The 21,288-nt window shown below is 44.2% G+C and overlaps 1 protein-coding gene across 1 annotated transcript; it reads left to right on the top strand.

Moving 5' to 3' along the window:
• Nucleotides 1-15,895: 15,895 nt before the first annotated feature.
• On the top strand, nucleotides 15,896-17,192 carry LOC125192886 (geranylfarnesyl diphosphate synthase, chloroplastic-like). Its single transcript, XM_048090557.2, has one exon. The coding sequence runs from the start codon at nucleotides 16,007-16,009 to the stop codon at nucleotides 16,988-16,990; it is 984 nt and encodes a 327-aa protein (XP_047946514.2). The 5' UTR covers nucleotides 15,896-16,006; the 3' UTR covers nucleotides 16,991-17,192.
• Nucleotides 17,193-21,288: the final 4,096 nt, after the last annotated feature.

Below are 21,288 nucleotides of genomic sequence, written 5' to 3'. Positions count from 1 at the left end.
ACCTAGTAGGTAGAGTAAAGTAGTTTTTCCTATCTCTCAGACCCAGTAGTTTTAAGTTCTCGACCCACAAAATTGCGTGGCAGCAGTCAACACCCCTTTTTCCCAAAACATCCTCAAATGCAGTTTTGTAACACCTTCGTCCTCGTGGGATCGATCCTTTACTTCCATGTGCTAAGTTGTAGTATAGTGGGTTGAGGTTTTGAAGAAATAGAGTGCATCCAACGACCCATGTCTGATAGTTTCATGATCTTCTAGCCTCTGAAGTCTAGTCGAATCCTCTGGACCTGTTAGATCGAGTGAAATTACACAAACCGCACTGCACGTTTCTAGCATCTTCAAAATGGCGCCGTTGTCGGGGATGCATGGTGTTATTTATGTGTTTGCGAATGTTTTGGTGTAAATAGTTTATTTACTATGTTTTCTTTTGTTTCTTTTTTCAGTTTATGAACAGGAGCTACCGATTCGGACAATGGAACAACTCACCTGGTTGGAGAAGCGCCCAGACTAGTTGGCGGGTCAAGGAAGCGATATTCCCAGTTACCACCAGATCGGGGCTTACAACATGGGAGCCAGTCCACCTGAGTTCGGAGAGCGACGAGGAGTCAACTTCGTCAGTTAAGAAGGAACCAAATTCAGCCTCAGAAACAGAGGAGGAAGGCGTTGAAGGTATGGCCAACGCAGGCGACGACGACCTGGATATCGGCTCGCTCACTGCCCATTTAGATGGCGAGCCCGCCCAGGCTATCGTCTCCACCCAGCCCCAGAGGGCGATCGACATCAAAACTAACGTGTTGGGTATTCTACCCAATTTATCGGGTCGGAGGAATGAATGTCCATACGAATTCCTCAACGAATTCAGTAAGCTTTGCAGTATTCAGAAGAGGCCCAACGATACAATAGAGGAGGATTACCGCCTACGCGCGATTCCGTTTGCGCTGAAGGGAGAGGCTAACACGTGGTTATTAAGGTTGCCACCCGACTCGATTAACACATGGAAGGATTTCAAGTTGGAATTCCTGGATTACTTTTTCCCTTCTAACAAAATGAATGCTCTTAAGAAGGAGATCCAGGAATGCAAGCAAGAATATGATGAATCGTTGAGTCAATACTGGTCCAGATTTAAGGGGCTGCTCGATGCTTGCCCAAACCACAGGATGATGGAAGCCGAAACCTACTATCTATTCTATGAAGGGGAAAAACCTGAGTCCAAAAACCTGATGAATACCGCTAGTGGAGGAAATTTCACCAAGAGGAAGGTGAGCGAGGCCCGAGAGATACTGGGAAGATTAATTGATGCAAACAAGGCATACGATTCACCTCGTACCATCCTAAGGAGAGGAAGTGCAGATGCAGTAACAGTGCAAAGTGAAGAGAGAAGGGATGCCCGAGTGGATGCAAGGATGGATGTTAGAATGGAACAGATGGAGAAGACTATTCTAACCGCCCTGGGGAAGAACGACTCACCGGGTCCAACAGAAAAAGATAAACAAGCACTGGGTCTAGAGGATGGTTACAATTGTTGCGGATCTCAAGGAGGGATTGATTGTCCAGCCCATGTAAATGTTGTGGAAAATTGGAACCAAAATAATCAGGGCAGTAATTGGAACCAGTGGAATATTAAAGAAGCTCCATGGAGGGACAATCCATGCTTCAGGTGGTCCGATGGGAATCAAAACCCTCAACTCCAGATTACTAACTCAGAAAGAAACCAAGGGAACCAATCCAACTTTCAACCTAACTGGAACAATAGGAATCAATATAACTAGGGAAACTCATATGTATCCCCACACCAGAGGAACAACAACTATCAGGGACCAGGGAATCAGTACAACAACAACCAAGGAGGTCAAGGAAACTTTCGCTCGCACCAAGGGAGTGGGCCAAATCACGGTCAAGGGCCAAGTGGCAGTCAACCGAACTCCAGGCCCCAGAGGAATCTGGATGATATGGTCCATGACGTAGTGAGTTCTCAACAGCACATGCAGAACAACTTACTGGCCAATAATGACGTAGTCCACAAGCTCCAGGATGCTCAGCAGGAACACAAGGCCGCGATGGATCTGATGTCAAAGCAATTATCTCAGATCGACGGTAGGCTTGCAGGAACACAAGGCCACGATCTTTCTAGAGGCTTTGAAGCTGCCCCCGTTCAGCAATTTATTAAGGAGTTCATTGCGGGCAAGGCAAAATCCGATGGAAAGATCGTGATCGGGGAGAATGTATCTGCAGTAATTCAGAAGAGGATAATGCCGTTGAAGCAAACTGACCCAGGTATGTTTACCTTACCTATCACTATAGGAGGTGTCAGATTCGAGCATGCTATGTGTGATCTAGGTGCGTTTATTAATGTGCTACCGCTTTCCATATATAAAAAACTGGTAGGAGCAAGAATGACTGATACGAAAGTGGTGCTCCAGTTAGCTGATAGATCATGCATTAGCCCTGAAGGAGTGTTAGAAAATGTGATATTAAAAGTTCATGATTTTCTGTACCCTGCTGATTTCCATGTGATAAAAATGAGTGACAATGAAACTGTTGAGTTTAGTGGCGTTCTTTTAGGAAGACCATTTTTGAGGACCACTAAGACTATAATTGATGTTTTTGATGGCACCATCTGTTTAGATTACAGTGGGGAGAAATTCACTTTTAGCATTGATGAAGCTATGAGGAAACCACTTGACGTGGAAAACCGCCATTTTGTTGATGTCATTAACCCTGGTCCAGGAGTTTTTTGAGACCGAACTATTGCAGGAATAGGTTGATGCCTCGGAGATGACCGAATCTATGAGAAAAGAAGTTGCAGGATGGTGTGAAGCAGTTATTAAGCAAGGGCTATCTGATGAAGAAATCATAAAGGCAATAATGGACTTATGTGGCAAAACAGGATCCCCCGGGTCCAAAGGATCAGTCCAACTGGCCAGTATGGAAAAGTTGCCAGAGTTGGACGAGCTGGTCAAGAAAGGTATGGAAAAGAACCCGTTGCCCCCTGAAGTACGCCCTCCATAGAAAGAGTTGAAGAACCTTCCTCCGGGTCTGGAGTACGCCTACCTAGGCGAAGGCGAATCTTTTCCTGTCATAATCAACAGCCTTCTGACCCAGGAGCAAGAAGTCAAGTTATTGGAAGTGTTTGGGAGGAACCAAAAAGCAATAGGGTGGACTCTATCTGGCCTGGTGGAGATCAGTCCCGATCTATGCATGCACCACATCCGATTGGAAGAAGGAGCCAAGGCACACCGGGATCTCCAGAGGAAACTCAATCCCAACATGAGAGAGGAATTCTTAAAGGAAGTATTGAAACTGCTGGCCCTGGGAATCATATACTCCATCCCGATAGTGAGTGGGTGAGTCCTGTTCACATGGTGCCGAAGAAATCAGGAATACAAGTAGTCACGAATGACCGCAACAAGCTTGTGCCCACAAGGTTAGTCACGGGGTGGAGAATGTGCATAGACTACCGGAAACTCAATGCGGCCACACGAAATGATCATTTCCCGCTACCCTTCATCAACCAAATGCTGGAAAGGTTGGCGGGAAAGCAATACTTCTGCTTTCTAGACGACTACGGTGGATACTTCCAAATCTATGTCAATCCGAAGGATCAGGAGAAGACCACATTTACCTGCCCCTTTGGAACATACGCCTACCGAAGAATGCCGTTTGGTCTATGCAACGCACCTGGGACGTTTCAGCTATGTATGATGAGCATTTTCTCAGATTTGCTGGAGGACTGCATAGAAATTTTTATGGATGACTTCACCGTATATGGAGATTCTTTTGAGACTTTCCTGGGGCACCTGGATGTTGTTTTGGAGAGATGCAGGAAGAAGAACCTGGTGCTAAACTATGAGAAATGCCACTTTATGGTCAAGGAGGGGATATTACTAGGACATGTTGTATCTGAGAGGGGCATCGAGGTAGATCAAGCAAAGGTGGAGGTAATGTCTAAGCTTCCACACCCAACGAATCAGAAGGAAATTCGAGGATTCTTGGGATATGCTGGGTTCTACCGAAGGTTCATTAAAGATTTCGTGAAAATCGCCCAGCCCCTGACAAGGCTTCTCCAGAATGATGTATAGTTTGAGTTTGATGATAAGTGTAAAAAAGCCTTCCAACTACTCAAGGATCGCCTGGTCACAGCTCCGATAATCCGCTCGCCCAAATGGAATTACCCCTTCGAGGTAATGTGTGACGCAAGTGACTTTGCAATAAGAGCGGTTTTGGGCCAGAGGATCGAAGGAAAAAGTTATGTCATATTTTACGCATCAAAGACTCTCAACCAGGCCCAAAAGAACTATGACACCACCGAGAAGGGGATGCTGGCTGTGGTGTACTCATTTGAAAAATTCTGACCATATCTACTGGGGTCGAGGGCAATAGTGTTCACTGACCACACCGCAATTAAATATCTCCTAGCCAAGAAGGAATCTAAGCCAAGGCTAATCCGATGGGTGCTGCTATTGCAAGAGTTCGACTGAGAAGTCAGAGCTAAGAGAGGGACCGAGAATAGAGTGGCTGACCACTTAAGCAGAATTACCCATGGAGAAGATGAGGAAGCCGTACCCAATGCTTTTCCAGAGGAGCGTTTGTATTACTTAGGGGGATCCACTAGACCCATCAGATGGGTAGCAGTGCTAGTGTTAACTGGGCCGGAGGAGTCGGAGAAACGGAAAGGCAAACCGAATTACGAGCCTTGGTTCGCGGACCTGACGAATTATTTAGTTACTAGAGAACTACCTGCCGCACAAGAAATCACTAGGGCCCAGAGGATGAAAATTAAAAGTGAATCCAAGTACTACTTTTGGGATGACTCATACCTCTGGAAGATGGGCTCAGATAGATAAGAAGGTGTATTCCAGAGTGGGAGCAAAGAGACGTACTGAACCATTGCCATGCACTAGCGTGTGGTGGCCATTTCGGCCCATGGAAAACTGCAAGCAAAGTTCTGGATAACGGTTTCTACTGACCTTCGCTGAATAGGGATGCTTATGAGTTCTGCCAGAATTGCAATAGGTGCCAACTGACCGGAGGGATTTCTATGAGAGATGAGATGCCACAGACTCCGATAATAGTCTGCGAGATCTTTGATGTTTGGGGCATGGACTTCATGGGCTCATTCCCATCTTCATATTGAAATACGTATATATTGGTTGCTGTGGATTACGTGTCTAAATGGATAGAGGCCAAGGCTACAAGTTCAAGCGACGCGAAGGAAGTTTCAAAGTTTCTAAAGGCCAATATATTCAACCGATATGGCGTGCCCCGAGTGATCATCTCAGACCAAGGAACTCACTTCTGTAATAGGACGATTGAAGCACTGATGAGAAAATATGGAGTCCACCATCGGTTGTCTACTGCGTATCATCCCCAGTCAAATGGGCAGGCTGAAATCTCAAATCGAGAGATCAAGGGCATCCTAGAGAAGACGGTGAATACCTCGAGGAAGCACTGGAGCAAGCGTCTAGATGATGCCCTCTGGGCCTATAGAACCGCTTATAAGACACCAATAGGAATGTCACCCTACAGATTGGTATTTGGAAAAATGTGCCACCTGCCCGTAGAGATAGAACACAAAGCGTATTGGGCAGTCAAGGAAATGAATATGAAGGCTCATGCTTGTGAGGAAGAGAGGAAACTGCAACTGCAGGAACTAGAGGAATTGAGGTTGGAGTCATATGATTCAGCCATTTGGTATAAGGAGAGGACCAAACTCTGGCACGACAAAAACCTTCGGGTCAAGGAGCTGCAGGTCGGACAGAAAGTACTCTTTTTTCAGTCAAAGCTAGAGCTCATGCCTGGAAAGCTGAAGTCCAGGTGGATAGGGCCTTACACAATCGTTGGCATTCGAGCGCATGGAGCAGTGGAAATTCAGGGAGTCAATGCTAACTCTTTTCCTTTCCTTGTTAATGGTCATATAGTGAAGGTGTTTAGGGATAGCTCGAAGTTGTGTGAAGTGGAAGAAATTCCACTCCACAGACCTTCCATTATTGCCTAGTAAGCCATGTTTAAATATTCTTAGGGAATTACTGGGTCAGGTAGATAGGGTAAATTTTTTGATCAACTGACTGGACCAGTTAGTTCCCAAGAATGTTTAAACATTTAGATGTAAATAACTTGAATAAGTTTTTTTTTATGAAAATAGAAAAGTATATACTTCTAAAACCCAAAAAGATTTTTGAAATTCTGAGCGTCTGAGGAAATACACAAATTTGAAAAGCTGATCTCTTTGACCCAGATGTTCAGCAAATTTCGTTTTTTTTACGAAGTGTTGAGGATTATCCGGTCCGAGGGAAGCAGAGAGAAATTAGGGGGAAGTTAAAAAATTTTGAATTTCAAAAAGCTGGCGAGGCGTACGGTTGCTTGCGTCAGGACGCGACCGTTCGTCTGTAGCCAATCATGTCGTTTTATTTTATTTCGTTTTCTTTTTCTTTTATTTCTTTTCTTTTATTTTCGTTTTATTTTCCTTTTTCTTCCTAAAATAACTTCCCTAAAACTAATTAACTTCCCTCTCCTAAATTAAAATTCCCATAACTCCTAAAACCTAACTCCAAAAAAATTATTTTTCTCTCTGCAGTGCCGAAAGCATACCACCACCACCACCGATCATCTACCACCACAACCACCGCGACGAACCAAAATGCATAGGAATCCGATGGCCTGCTCAGCCCGCGGGAAGAACCCACCGAAAGAAAGGACCAAAAAGACGGCGACGGAGGCGACGAGTTCGACCCCTGCGGCCGAGAAACCACCGTCACCGCCGCCAGAAAGAAATCCAGTACCCGCACCAGCCGAAGTTCCACCACAGCCCACGCCGGCCGAAGTTCAACCACAACCGGACATCTGCCAAAGCAACCCCATCGCCGAAATTATCTCCACTGATGCGAAATCCGACGACGAAGATCTAGACGAAGAGGAGGTCATACAGGAATTCATGAAGAAATATGGGAAAAAACCGAAGGCGAGCAAGTTATTCGCCAAGATGTCGGAGGCATGCCGGAAACAAGAAGAGGTAATTCCTGCCCTAACCCCACTTACAATCCCACCAAGGCCCAAAACCTTAATCGAAACATCTACAGCACAAGCCTTGACCCCACACCAAGAAAACCCCCAATTCTTACCTAAAACCCTAACCCAAGAAACGAACCCCCCAAACACTATTCCTCAAACAGAAACTGAACCCCTAGCCGAGTCCTCTGTAAATGAGGAAGAAACTATCGAGGAGGAGGGTGATAGGATGGATACTGAAGAATCTGACAGAGAGGAGGAGGGTGAACGAGTTGGGCAAGCGGAAACATTGGATGAAGAGGCCACTAGGTCGGGGGATGAGGGAGAAAAGAGAGGGTATAGACAGTGGGGAGGGTGTTGAAGCAAGGGAGAACCATGAAGTGGAATCAGGGGATGTAGAAGAGACGGAAGGGCAGGATGTGGAGAAGGCTGTAGATGGTGAGAAGGGTAGAGTAGGTGAAGAAGGTGAAGCAATGGGTGATGAGAAGGCTGAAAAGGAAGGTGGGAGTGTTGATGAGGAATTTGTTGAGAAGGAGACAGAGGAGGAAGAGAATGTTAATGGGGAGGATGTCGAGAAAAAAGGAGAAAGAGATGCTGACAGAGAAGAGACCGAGGACGTAAGAGATGAGATAGAGACGGAGATAGTCGTGGAAGACGACACCCCAACTGATGACCAAGGGACCCCGACAGATGAGAGGTTGATGAGGAGGCAGTCCCGTCGGAATAGAAAGCAGGAGGATGAGGCAGAGGCAGGCAGGGCCAAGAACCTGAGGCTGGAGGACATAGAGGAAACATGGGATGATATCCCTCATGTCCAGGAAACTTTGCCAGCCGAGAAGGATATTTCTCCAGAGGCCCTGGAGACGAGATATGAGGCGGAAAGGAAGAGGAAGGGAAAGCATACTGCTAAGCCCCAAAAGAAGAAATCTCGCCCCGCGAACACCACTCTGGTGATTAGCGAGCCGGAGGCGATCCGAGTGCCATTTGCCCATCTGACAGAAGAAGAGGAGGCGGAAATACCTAATGTGGAAGAAAGCCCGTTCGAAACGATGGAGGTCCTAGTGACCAAGAGGTTGTTGGAAGCGATGGTCTAGTTTGAGGACCCCAAGTTGCAGCAAGCATGTGATGGACGCGCCGCGAATGGGAAGTCGGCGAAATCCGGGAAGAAGTTGTGCCTCTCGGACCTGAGGGATCTGGGAGTGGAGAAGAAGTTCATCTCCTACTTCAAGAGCATCGGGTTTGAGTGGCTTCTTAACCACAGCGAAGAGGAGGTACCGGTGGCTCTGGCGAAGTAGTTCTTCACATCCTTCAAATTCAAGCAAACTACGGATCTCGACGCGGACACAATCTCCTTCCAACTGTTCAATGAAGAGATGGAAGATGAGTATTAGAGAGTGGTCACTGAGAATGAGACTACTCACACCCGAGGAAGAGGAAGAAGGGACCTGGAATGAGAGGGAGATCGGCGCACCCAAGAACACAGCAGGCTTCGATGCTGAGGAGGCCTGGAGGATGATTTCCCACAAGAAGGTGGCCAAATTCAAGACAAGCACATCGAAGGGGTACACATTACTGATCCAGTGCTCCGCCTGGCACAAGTGTACATTGGGTACAATCTCCTGGGTCAAGTAGGTGCAACCCTTACCACTCCAGAGCTATACTTCATGTGGTGTATGCTGAACAACGTAAAGGTCCACCTCGGGTACTGGACTGCTTATGCATGCCAGGGAGTCAGAACCCACTCCTACTGCCATCTCTACACTTGCAACTTGCTGGGAGCATACCTCCAGAGGAATGTGTCAATGAAGATAGCCGACTCAGTCACAAACCTGCCAATGTATAGCGCCCCAGGATACTTCGATCTCGCGTTCTTCTTCAATAAAGGATTGACGATAATGAAGGATGATGTGCTGAGATTTTACGAAGTGGGGAGGTTTGATGGAGTCAAGATAAAGACTGAGAAGACAGAAGAAAAAGGTAGTGAAAGAGTGGCAAATGAAGGGTGGCAGACAAGGATGGAGGAGACGATGTTAAAGCTGGGCGCAAATACGGTGCAGCAACAGGAGATTTTGCTGAAGCTGCACCAAGTGGCGGTAACTCAGAGGGAGATGATGGCTGCGCAAGCTGACAAGATGGCCCAGGCTGTGGAGACAATGATGAGAATGGTCACCGTGGTTGACCAAAAGATCCTCCGGGCCCAACAGCAGCGCATGCCCCCGAAGCTGCCCACAGAGCTTAGGCAACTGACCCCAGGAGTGACCCCAGAAAAGCCCGCATCCTGCGTCCAGGAAATGCCATAAGCCAGGAAGAGGAAGGACAGTGAGACCACCACCAGTGTACCAGCGAAAAAGGATACCCCTAGGTCAGGGGAACAGAAGGCCAAGAAAGATGATGAACCCAAACCAAGCCAGAAGAAAGTGAAGACGGTGCCCAAGAAATCTGGTCCCACGGGGGACCAGAGCCAGAATTGAAACCCCCCCCCCCAAATAACCAAGTAAGTTTAAGTTTCCGTTTTTTTTATATCTTTTTATGTTTTAGTTCTTTTTACAAAGCATGCCCGTTTATATGTTTCTGTGAATATTCCTTGCTTATCTGTTAAGTTTGTATATTTGTGTATCTTCTCCCACTTAGCCCGATGCTCGGTCTAAGTGTGAGAAGTTTGTTTTTATATAATATGTGTTTTGTGAGTCTGTTGAGTGTCACACAAACTTAGCCCTGATTTCCACTTCACCAAAAATGCTTGGGTCGTAAGTCGTAAGTCGTTTAGTAGGAAATTCTGTGTTTATGCATAACTGGTAAATAGAAAGCAAAAGCCCCTTAGTGAGAGTAATTGAAGAGAGAATGCATGTCAACTTTGATGCCCTTTTCCTTAATAAATCAAAATCGGTTTGGATGAAGTAAGGACGATAGAATATGCCTCGACTGATCTAGTTGTGAAGCCCTCCATAAAAGTGAGCTATAAGCCTTAAACACTTCATACTAACAAAAAATGAGAGGGCTGCCACTTGATGCTTAGGGAGAGAACTTAGAAGGAGAAAAGTTTTGGTGATAGAAACAACCTCTCGGGCCTAGGGAAAGGGTACTAGAGGTATAAGTTGGACGAAGTCCAGGGTCTAAAAAGGAGGAATAAACTGGACAGAGTTTAAAAAAAAAAAGCTGGAGGTATAAGCTGGACAAAGTCCAGGAGGGAAGGGGAAAAAAATTATAATAAGAGTAAAGACAGGGGAACTTCTGACCCGAGGCATCAGTGGTATAACAATATAAGAGCGAATGATCCTAACATCCATAATGAGGAATGAGTGATCGAGCGAATCCAACAGTTAGTGAAGTTAGAGGCTATCTTGACAAACTGACAAGCCGATTAGATAGAAGAAGGGAAGGGGAAGATTCGGAGACTGTAGATTCTTGGATTGACCTTAAGCTTGTGGGGATGGCTGCTAGAATATAAACCAGTTTATGCATTTATGTGTTAATGTGTTTTAGTATATGTGTTTTTGTCTGTTTTCTTTGTCTAAGTCCTTTAGCGTCTAGGTCTAGTAGTTTGAGTCTTTTTCTTTTTAGTAGAGTTGGTTAAGGGGAATCCATGCATTGAAACTTGCTTTATTCCTTTTTCTTGTCTTTATACTTGAGGACAAGTATGGTTTAAGTGTGAGCAGTTTAATAAGGCTCGTTTCATTCATTGGTTTTGGGTTAAAATTTTGTGCATTTGGGGGCGCTAATGTGCGTTTATGAGTTCAGGTGCGTAGTAAATATGCCGGACCTAGGAGTTGCTGTTACCTGACCTGGCAGATGCAAAAGAAAAGAAATTGAAGTAAAAATCAGACGTCGTCGTCCAGACCTGGGAGAATTAAAAGTTGGCGACAGGAACAGAATGGAGCATGAGCAGATCATTTTAAAAGTCTTACTCAAGGGCAAAAGCGTCAAATCACCAGAGGGATACCCTAGGGATCAGAGCCTCACATATATAAAGAGCTCAACCTTGAAGAACAAGACGACCACTTGTACACACTCTTAGCTCAAGCTTTCGTTCCATACCTTAGTTCCACACTTCAAATTTCTCATTTTCACTTGCTGCGCACTTGGAGATGGAGGATTCTGGCCACCGTGGTTTTCATCGTCGTTTGCATGATTATGGCTATTTACTTTCTGGCCACGTTTGCATGATTATGGCTATTTACTTTCTGTTTCTGCATCCTTTAGGTCCAGTAGCGTAGATCTGTTAGTTTAGGCTTAAATTTCTCGTTTTAGTTAGATCTGAAGTTTGCTCTGTTTTCATCGTGTTTAATACTCTGTTTTATCTGCTATTCTCGTTTGATTCCCGAAGAAGATGAAGTTGTGGGTAGTTAGAACCAGATCTGCTTTATGTCAGTACTTTTCTGCATGTACTTTACTTTTCTGCATTGTTCTCCAGACCCTGTCAGTACTATACGCTTTGTCTTTTTACTTTTCTGCATACTTTTCCAGACCCTGGTAGTTTAAGAAAACTTGTCTCTACTTTTCGCTTTGTCCCTGCCTGCCCAAATTAGGAAAGTCCGTCTAGTTAAGTTAACTCCAGTTATCTTAGAACTTTAAAATATCTCGTTTCTCAAAAGTCATGCAAGTTCCATACGTTCTCATTTCTTAGACCCAGTAGGCAGAGTAAAGTAGTTTTTCCTATCTCTCAGACCCAGTAGTTTTAAGTTCTCGATCCACAAAATTGCGTGGCAGCAGCCAACACCCTTTTTTCCCAAAACATCCTCAAATGCAGTTTTGTAACACCTTCGTCCTCGTGGGATCGATCCTTTAATTCCATGTGCTAAGTTGTAGTATAGTGGGTTGAGGTTTTGAAGAAATAGAGTGCATCCAACGACCCCTGTCTGATAGTTTCATGATCTTTTAGCTTGTGAAGTCTAGTCGAATCCTCTGAACCTGTTAGATCGAGTGAAATTACACAAACCGCACTGCACGTTTCTAGCATCTTCAGAGGCTATGATCAAACAATGAAGCTTGCATCAAGTAAGAAGCATATGATTTACAACCTAACCATACTACACATGTATACTCAATTTCATAAGCAACGGTATGGCTACCAAGTTTTCTCCTAACACAAATGTGCATCCCATCAAGACATTGTCCTTGATCATACTCTAACGAGTCCAAAATATAAGCACATGACATGGAGGCACAAAAGTCTAACAATTCATTCACAAGGCACCTCAAAACAAAACCATTTGTTGTAAGATCTTTGACAAAATAGACTTAAAACATACCAACTCTATTAAAATGTTTGATTGTCTTGCAATAATAGAACCTATCATGCCAAGACACATATGCATCAAACACTTTGTACCTCTTGGTCCCAAATTCACCCACTCTACCAATCCACATATCTAACATTGCCTTCATAAAAGAATTTACATTCTTAGAAGGGCTAGGGACACACAAGAAAGGATCCTGATAGCTTGTAAGACTAAACTTAGCAAGTAATGATTCAAGATTATCATGCCACATATCAAACAAACCACAGGCGATACGAGTATCAACACAAATGGGCATTTGAAAACCAATCACATTCACTTGTTTCATTAAATCATTATCACAACTTAAGGTGAAAATACTTGAACCTTAGGAAAGAGGTGATTGAACTTGACCTTGTTTCCATGAGTTCATCACCGTTAAGAAGTTACTTGGTGCATCCACGATTCGAGGTTCACATTCCAATTCATGTTTTAAAAAGCCATCAAAGAGAAAAGACATGTTAAAAGAGTTAGTGAAATAAGGGTCATTCTCCTCACGAAGGGCAAAAAGGATAGGGTGATTTAGAGCCCTCCCAAGGTTGATCTTAGAATCTAACAGACAACTTTTTTTCTCACATGCTTGTAGTTTTTCTCTCTTGGTTGTTTTGATTCACACTCACCCCCACCACTCTCTCTTGGCTTTTGCATCTCACTTTTTAGCCTTTTCTCACACTCTATATTTACTTCTCTCTCTTGCTCATTCCTCGTTTTCAGCTTCCACTATGCTAGACACGCCATCATTTAAAGTTGGGCGTGCGTCTTCTTCATGTACGGCCGTGGAAGACTCTTCTTCATCATCATTGGCAACAAAATCCACCCTATGCTTGACATGCTCTTTAACAATGTGGTTAACATCGCCACACTTATTTTGAATCAAGCTCTTTGAAGGAGTGAAGTTGGATGACAACCACGACGAAACCTTCGTGTGATAGCTAGGATAAGATAGGTCCACCTTCTTTGGTGGGATGCTTCTTCGGCTTGTGTCTCCACCACCATGTCGAGGGCTTGAGCTCATCCTTGCGTTACTTGAGACTTCCTCCCCCATTAACCATTCATGCACCTTATAACGATCATGATCCTTCATCCACCTAGAGTGAGACTCTCCATGGAACTTTGGAGCTTGTTCCCTTCTACTCCCTTTATCAAGTCCATCATCATGGTACCTTGACTTGTAGCCACTCCTACCATGTCTCTCTCGGTCACTAGGTGCCATGGAATGGTTATGTCTAACTTTATCTCTAAGGTGGCTTATATCCTCATGATACGCAGTAAATCCTCCTTGCATAGCATTCACAATACCCCGCACCTCGTGCATCTCCTTCATGATTGAGGAGAACATCTCTTTGATAGTACGATCGGATGATGAGACGAATTTCTTTATAGGCGAGTTATGCTTAGAGTTCACCATTTCAAGTACCTACGAAACAAATTGGACAAGACTAGGGACAAGTCCCTTTTTGTTAGTAACACAAACAACACACACCCGAGAATGGAGAATTTAGTGAGGAGCTCACTTCCCATATTGTAAAATCCGCTTTCCCCAAACTCACACCCAATGTCACTCGGAGGGCTTAGAAATTTTGGTGGCTAGGATACTCTCCCTCACTTGCTCTCAATGATGTTAATCCACAAGGGTAACACAAATCACAAACAAGCTATGCAACTAGGCAAGTAATTACTAGTTCTAGAAGCCACGAGATATAGTGAAAGCAAGGTACTAGGCCAATGAGAAAATTCAACAAACACTTTGTGTGCTCAATTTCAACCAACAACAATAGACCAAACAATTGATGAAATTTTGGCCTACAACTTTTGGACAATCAAATTGACGTACCCAAGAACACATATATCAGTTTATAGCTAAAGCCCATGGATAGATTTGGAGATGTCTCTTTTTTTTTGACAATTTTTTTTGTCTAACAATTTTCACCCTTTGAGGATTTTTTTTTTCTTACAAGAAAAAGAACCAATGGCTCTTGATACCAAATAATGTGAATCTTCTAGATTGAAGACTCATGAATTTGCCACGGACTTATTCTTGTAAATAAACCCAACAAATAAACAAGATAAACCAAGAAATGGAACAAGAAAAATGGATAAAAGGATAGAGGATGGATTAGTGTTATGATTTAGGTGAATAACAAGAAAGAAATCTCAAAGGTACTTTCACATACAAACACCTAATGGCTCCACAAACTAGCAACACAAGAACTAGAAGCATACCTTTACAATCAACCTTAGCCCGGCAAAAGATCGAATGCAACCCGAAGGAATTTGATAAGTCTTCAAAAGTTGAAGAAGGTGAGTTCTCAAATATGGAGAAATTGTCTCTTACAAATATTCAAAAGCTGCTTGAAATGAACTCTAGCAAGAGTATTTATACTAGAAGTTAAAAAGAAGCAAAACTAAACAAGTATTGGTCAAAAAGTCATATTCCGGACAAAACACCCGACCGGGTGTTTCCCACGACTCATTTCACCCGCCCGCGTGAAGTCTCTGGACAAAAACTTAGTTCTCGGCAAAAACCCAACCGAGTGTTTTTGGGTTGGCAAAACACCCGCCCGCGTTTTTCTTTCTGCATTGCGCGGTTTTCTTAACACGATCATATCTCTCTCATCCGAACTCTGTTTGAGGCGTGTGAGGTACCCACGTTAAGGTATTTTGACGATGAAGACGATGGTGGTCTTGGATCAGCATTTGGACACCATCTTAATAGGTGTATTGATGTTTGAAACGGACCCCAGCTCCGGTGTCGTTCATTGGATGCCTTCGTTTCTTCTAATGGTTTGGCACGTCCCGGATTCACATCAAAGTAAGAGAGACTTTTTATTTTTGGAAGGGCAAAGGATGTGGTGATGAGTGTGAAAGGCGATGTTTGTGGGACGAATTGAATTAGGTTCAATTTTTTTATGGGCTTTATTTATTAGAGTATAATTAAATGGGCTTACTGACCTAATGACTTTCGTTAAAGTCGTTTATGGAGTTTTTAAATGATAGTAGTATATTATTGTTATATAAATGATTAATTTATATTTAATTAAATAGTTAAGCTTTGGCCTTACTTAGTTTAGGTTATATTAATTTAATTTTAATAGATTAATTAATGTCTTAAATAAGAGGAAATGTGTCGTTTGTAAATCTATCAATTTTAAATAAATACTTTGTGATAGTATAATAATATAAATAAATAAAATGAGAAAGGAAAAAAGAAATTAAGATTCTGTAAATTAATTAACATAGTAGTAATAATTAATGACTAAAAGATATTTACATAATACAAAATAAAGTAGGTGGGATTACTGAGTAGTTTGAATAAAAAGTACTACAGTAGTATGTGGATATGAAATGGAGTATTTGTTTAAATTTTATAATTTTATAGATGTTGTTTCTTATTCAATAACAATGTCAAATTAATCATAAAAATATTTTGAGCCGCGGGGTTAATCACACTAGGATTATTTGTAAACTTGTGGTGGGCGCAACAAAATCAAATTTTTTGGAATAGTTATATAATTTTAACTTGAATTACTCATTAAGTACTTCATTAATTCATTTAGTCGAGTCTTTACACTTTTGAGGAGACAAAACAATAAACCTTCAATCTGTACAATTAAATATTTGGTCATTTTGACCAAACCAAAATAGTTGAAAGTTGAGTAACAGTTGATAAATCTGATAGCACAGAACAAAATATCTGTAAAATCTGTGCAGCAATTAGAGTGAATCCAATGCTTAGCAGTTGCAAATGGCTTCCTCCACTAGCTCACAACCTCAAATCCCTAATCAGACCAATCCACCAAAAACACCCCCAAATTCCCAATCCAGACTTCAATCTCACCGCTTACATGGCCGACAAGATAACCGCCGTTAACGCCGCCCTAGCCGCCGCCCTCCCGCCGCGCCACCCGTCCAAGCTCCACGACGCAATGCGCTACTCCCTCCTCTCCGGCGGCAAACGCATCTGCCCGATCGTCTGCCTCGCCGCCTGCCGCCTCGTCGGCGGCGACGAGGCTGCCGCGATGCCCTCCGCCTGCGCGCTCGAGATGATCCACGCCATGTCTCTCATCCACGACGACCTCCCCTCCATGGACGACGCCGACCTCCGCCGCGGCCGCGCCTCCTGCCACATCGCCTTCGGCGAGCGCGCCGCCGTCCTCGCCGGCACCGCGCTCCTCGCCCGCGCCTTCGAGCACATCGCCGCCGCGACGGCAGGAGTTCCGGCGAGCAGAGTCCTCCGCGTCGTCGGCGAGGTGGCGGCGCTGATCGGCGCGGACGGCGTGGCGGCAGGCCAGGTCGTAGATCTGCGCGGCGGCGGCGGAGATGGCGTCGGATTGGAGGTGCTGGAGTACATCCACGTGCATAAGACGGCCGCGGCGGTGGAGGCGGCGGCGGTGGCGGGGGCGGTGATCGGCGGCGGGGGCGAGGAGGAGATCGGGAAGGTGAGGGTGTACGCTCGGCGGGCGGGGCTGATGTTTCAGGTGGTGGATGATGTGCTGGATGTGACGAAGACGACGGAGGAGCTGGGGAAGACGGCAGGGAAGGATGCGACCGCGGGTAAGGCGACGTATCCAAAGCTGATCGGAGTGGAGAAGTCGAGGGAGCTGGCGGAGAAGTTGAAGAGGGAGGCGGGAGAGCAGCTTGTTGGATTTGAATCGGGGAGAGCGGCGCCGTTGATGGCGTTGCTTGATTTTATTGCTTATAGAGATAAATGATTTTGGTAGACATGTTTGTATTAGAGCATCGACTATAGGTGGATGCTTTTTGGTGGACAATTTTTTTTTTTGTCCATAGCCCCATTTTATTTGTCCACAGCCACAAAAAAAAATGTCCGTAGCAATAGTGGACACTTTTTGATGGACAAATTTCACTTTATTTTATTTGTTGTATATTTTAATTCAATTACAATTAAAATTATCGGACTATAAATAATTAGAGAACGAGATAATAATAAAATTAAAAAGTTCGATGAGACCAAATATTCGTTGTATTCATGGATACCAGAAAATTACACAACGAACATTTAAAAAAAAAAACATACAAAAACAAATAAAAACACCGCCACCATCTACTCGGTGGCGGAGTCGGAATCCTCTGCCTCATCTTCGTCGCCCACTCCCCCCGGCGCCGCCACCCCTACCCCCACCGCCCCCGGCGTCGCCCCTGGACCAGTCAGCCCCAGATCCTCTCTGATCCTACACATCAGCTCATAGTATATCGCCTTGGTGACCGGGTCGGTGGCCGACTCGTAGAAACGGCAGTTATCTTGCAGTTGTTTCATCAACTGCACATTCAGGTTCCTGTTCAAGACCACATGGGCCCCATGGTCCACGGACTGAGCTCCAGAAGGCGCCTGCGCGCCTCGCGATCCAGACGCGGCTGCCGAGTAGCGGGAGGAACCTGCAGACATTCGGGCGCTGCGGATACTGGCCTTCTGCCCCGGAGGGCGTGAGCGCCTGGTGTGTGTATCAGAGGGCTCCTCCGCTTGGGCGTCGTTGAGGTCGATTGATTGTCCGCCGCTGCTGCTGCTGTAGTTCCCGGCTCTGTTGCGTCTATTGCGCTTCGCCCCGTGACCCTCAGTCTCCTCTGCACAGATGACCTTGAATTTCGGGCAGTTCTCAAGAACGAGAAACTCCTCCCAGTGGTTGAACCTAGGCTTATATAGCGCGTTGTATTGGGACACAGACAGAGCCTTCACGTCGGCTTCGTTGCAGCCACTCTTAGCGTTGAGAAGGTTGTTGCCGTAGATGCCCGCGAACTTCTTGGTGGGTGTCAGAATCCTCCCAAACTTTTTCCGGAGCTGTTCCGCGTCACGCGGTTTGGCGCCTCTCGGCTTGAACTCATTGTAGGTCAACAAGACGCGCTTCCAAAAGCCCATCTCGGTCTGATCGGTGCCAACACAGGGGTCTGATGTGACGGCATCCCATGCCCTCGCCACAGCAATCGACTCGTCTTTGGTGTAGTGCCCGCCCCGACTTGTTACCGCCGACTCGCTACCGCCGCTGCCGTTGCCATCCCCGTCGCCGTCGCCGCCGGCCCACCCCCCACCGCCGTCGCCGCCGCCTCTCCCCCCACCGCCGTCGCCGCCGCCTCTCCCCCCACCGCCGTCGCCGCCGCCCCTCCCCCCACCGCCGTTGCCGCCGCCCCTCCCACCACCACCGTTGCCGCCGCCTCTCCCACCACCGCCGTCGCCGGAAGATCTCGTCGGCGGGGTCTCCGGTAGGCCCGGACTCATCAGCCCCATCATCTGCTCCAGTGTGAACTTATCGAAATCAGACAAAGGAGTTTGGGTGCGCTGGAAAGAGTGAGAATGGGTATCCGGCCGCGGATGGTTGGGCGAGTCCATAGTGGGTCGATAAACTATATAGTAGATATCATTATTAGCACTTAAGAATTTTGCATTTTAGAATTTTCCCCTCCCATACTTATTCATGTATTTTTGTTTACTCTTTTCAAACCTTTATCAGACTCGTGTTTATTTATACGACATTTCATACAATTAAATATTATCACAACCTTTCATATATCACCATAATAACCATACTGAAATACATATACTTTACCCTATACTAATTTGCATCTCATAGGTCATATATCGTATCCAAATAATAAATCACCACCATATGTCACACAACATATGCATCAGCGACATATCACATGTACATCCCTATAAACTAATAAAAGCCACAGTTAATCTCATCCATATAGCCATATTTAACCTTGAACATCATCGTATATTAATCAAACCACATCATATAGCCCCCTGTCATGCTCAGCAATAAACACGGCCACACAGTCAACATATAGCCCAAATAGCGGGCGCCATATAGCCCATATAGGGCGAGCATCACATCATGTCAACTGTATAGCCCGATAGTGGGCGCCATATAGCCCGTATAGGGCGAGATCCGTATAGTCCTTGTAGGACGATTACCATATTTTCGTATAGCCCGATAGTGGGCACCATATAGCCCGCATAGGGCGAGATCCGTATAGTCCTCGTAGGACGATCATCACATTTTCATATAGCAGTACTGCAGTGACATGCCAATTATATCCAATGTAATTAACCAAGCATTGGAAAAGATCATTCTAATTACGCAAAGCATTGGAAACTCATTTTTCCCCAATTCCTCTGCATCACACGCCTACCGTCAAAATTGGAAAAGAATAATATATAAATTCTTCCATTAATACTACATTAAAAAGACATCATATTAGCGCAAAAAAAAAAGACATCATATTAATATCTTGATTATTCCACACTATGCGCATTTGTAGAACCTCATTTCGGCCCATTTAGTACATAGAAGTAGAATTTGATTTATATCTGTTAGACTATTAATTTATACACACATATATACAGATTACTGTATCTAATTTAATTTAAAAAATATATATTTCTTCTAACTCTATTTTTGGAACGTTACATTTTCAGCATAGATAAAGTCCCTCAAGACTTAATCTCACATATTTGGGAGCTCAATTCATTTCCACAAACATGGAAGAACAAAACTTGCACCCTATATTATTATAAGTGTGTACTTGTTGGTTATGAGGTCAATCAAAAGGGTATAGATGTTATGATCCCAAAAGAATAAAAGTAGAAGAGAAAATAAAGTAAGAAAAATAAGTGTTTTGGAATCAGCCAAAAAAATGACTCTAATGGAACATCCTATGAAAGTATATGATCCAAACTTAATAAAACAGATGGAGTACTTCTTTAATCACTTTATAGGTCATAAGGATAGTGAGAATTAATAATACTTCATCCGTCCCATTATAGAAATATGGATATTAGAACCCATATTATTATTAGTTCTAGGGCTGGGTCGATACGGTATATTGTACTGAAAATATTGTATCATTATCATATCGAAAATATCGATATGAAAGAATTTATATCATTACCGTATCGAAAGTTTTGGTATACCGATATTTCGATATGAATAATATCTATGTCGTTACCGTATCGAAATTTCGGTATATCGTACCGAACTTCGGTATGGACAGCTATTTATGATTTTAGGGTTTCCAATAAATATTTTTTGAATATATAAATAAATTAAATGGATATCTATTTATGATTTTAAATTTGTAATCTTAAAAAAATAAATTATATTATTATTATAATCAGTATAAACGATATGTATCGATAATTCAATACGTATTGATTTTCGATAAATTTCGGTATACCGAAAATTCGATATTTTTCGGTATATTTACCTAGCCTACTTGCGCTTGGTATAGGATGTGCCTTTTCGCTTGAGCCAGTTCAACAAGTTCTCCTCTTTTATCATCTCTGGAAACGTGCTTATACCCTTGCAGAAGATAGAGTACAGGATGAGCATGCACCTATCCATATCGATCGGACCAGGATTCTCCCGCAAGATCTCAAACAAGCACGGGATGGCACACATCTCAGCCATCTCCTTGATGGAATTCAAATTGGTCGAAAGGAGTGCAAGAATCTCAAGCATCTTCCTCTTGAGCATTTGATTTTTCAACTTTACCATGACCACTTCCGTTAGACCTTCTGTTCTAACTCTAGCCTAGTTCTCACTCAGTCTACACAACTTGAAAATCGCAGACGCGGCCTCTTTCATTCCAAATTCATCTCCATTGTCCTCCAACATATTGATGAGGGGAGCCAAGTTACCGGCTTCAAAGAGTGCAGCCGCTACGGCATGATTGGAATTATATTCTGGTGGCTCAAATGCATGATTCTCGTGCCACATCGTTATCATTCCGTGTATCACGTGGTTTGGTACGAGAACCGCGTGTGACAGTTTTCTCCCAGTTTTTGGGCATGTTTCCCCCAGCATCAACCCAGCCTTTTATGAAGTGACGATCGCACGTCTGTTCAATTCCAAAAAAAAGTTTTAGAAAAAAAATATTATGAGGTAGTAAGAGGGAATGAAGAACAAATCGTTCCACTCCAAAGAATAATAGGATCAGTCATAATCATCCCAGAGAAAGGGCAGGTGAGCTGCTCTGGTATCGTCATATCGTC

This window comes from Salvia hispanica, chromosome 4, assembly GCF_029641045.1.
Source record: "Salvia hispanica isolate PSC_SH4W2 chromosome 4, Shi_PSC_v1, whole genome shotgun sequence".
In the NCBI taxonomy this organism is placed as follows: domain Eukaryota; kingdom Viridiplantae; phylum Streptophyta; class Magnoliopsida; order Lamiales; family Lamiaceae; genus Salvia; species Salvia hispanica.
The sequence above is the reverse complement of the archived record's forward strand: the minus strand, read 5'-3'. Positions and strand labels throughout refer to the sequence as shown.

What these genes read in the sequence shown, in the direction of transcription:
- LOC125192886 (XM_048090557.2), top strand. Translation starts at nt 16,007, where the DNA reads ATGCTTAGCAGTTGCAAATGGCTTCCTCCACTAGCTCACAACCTCAAA.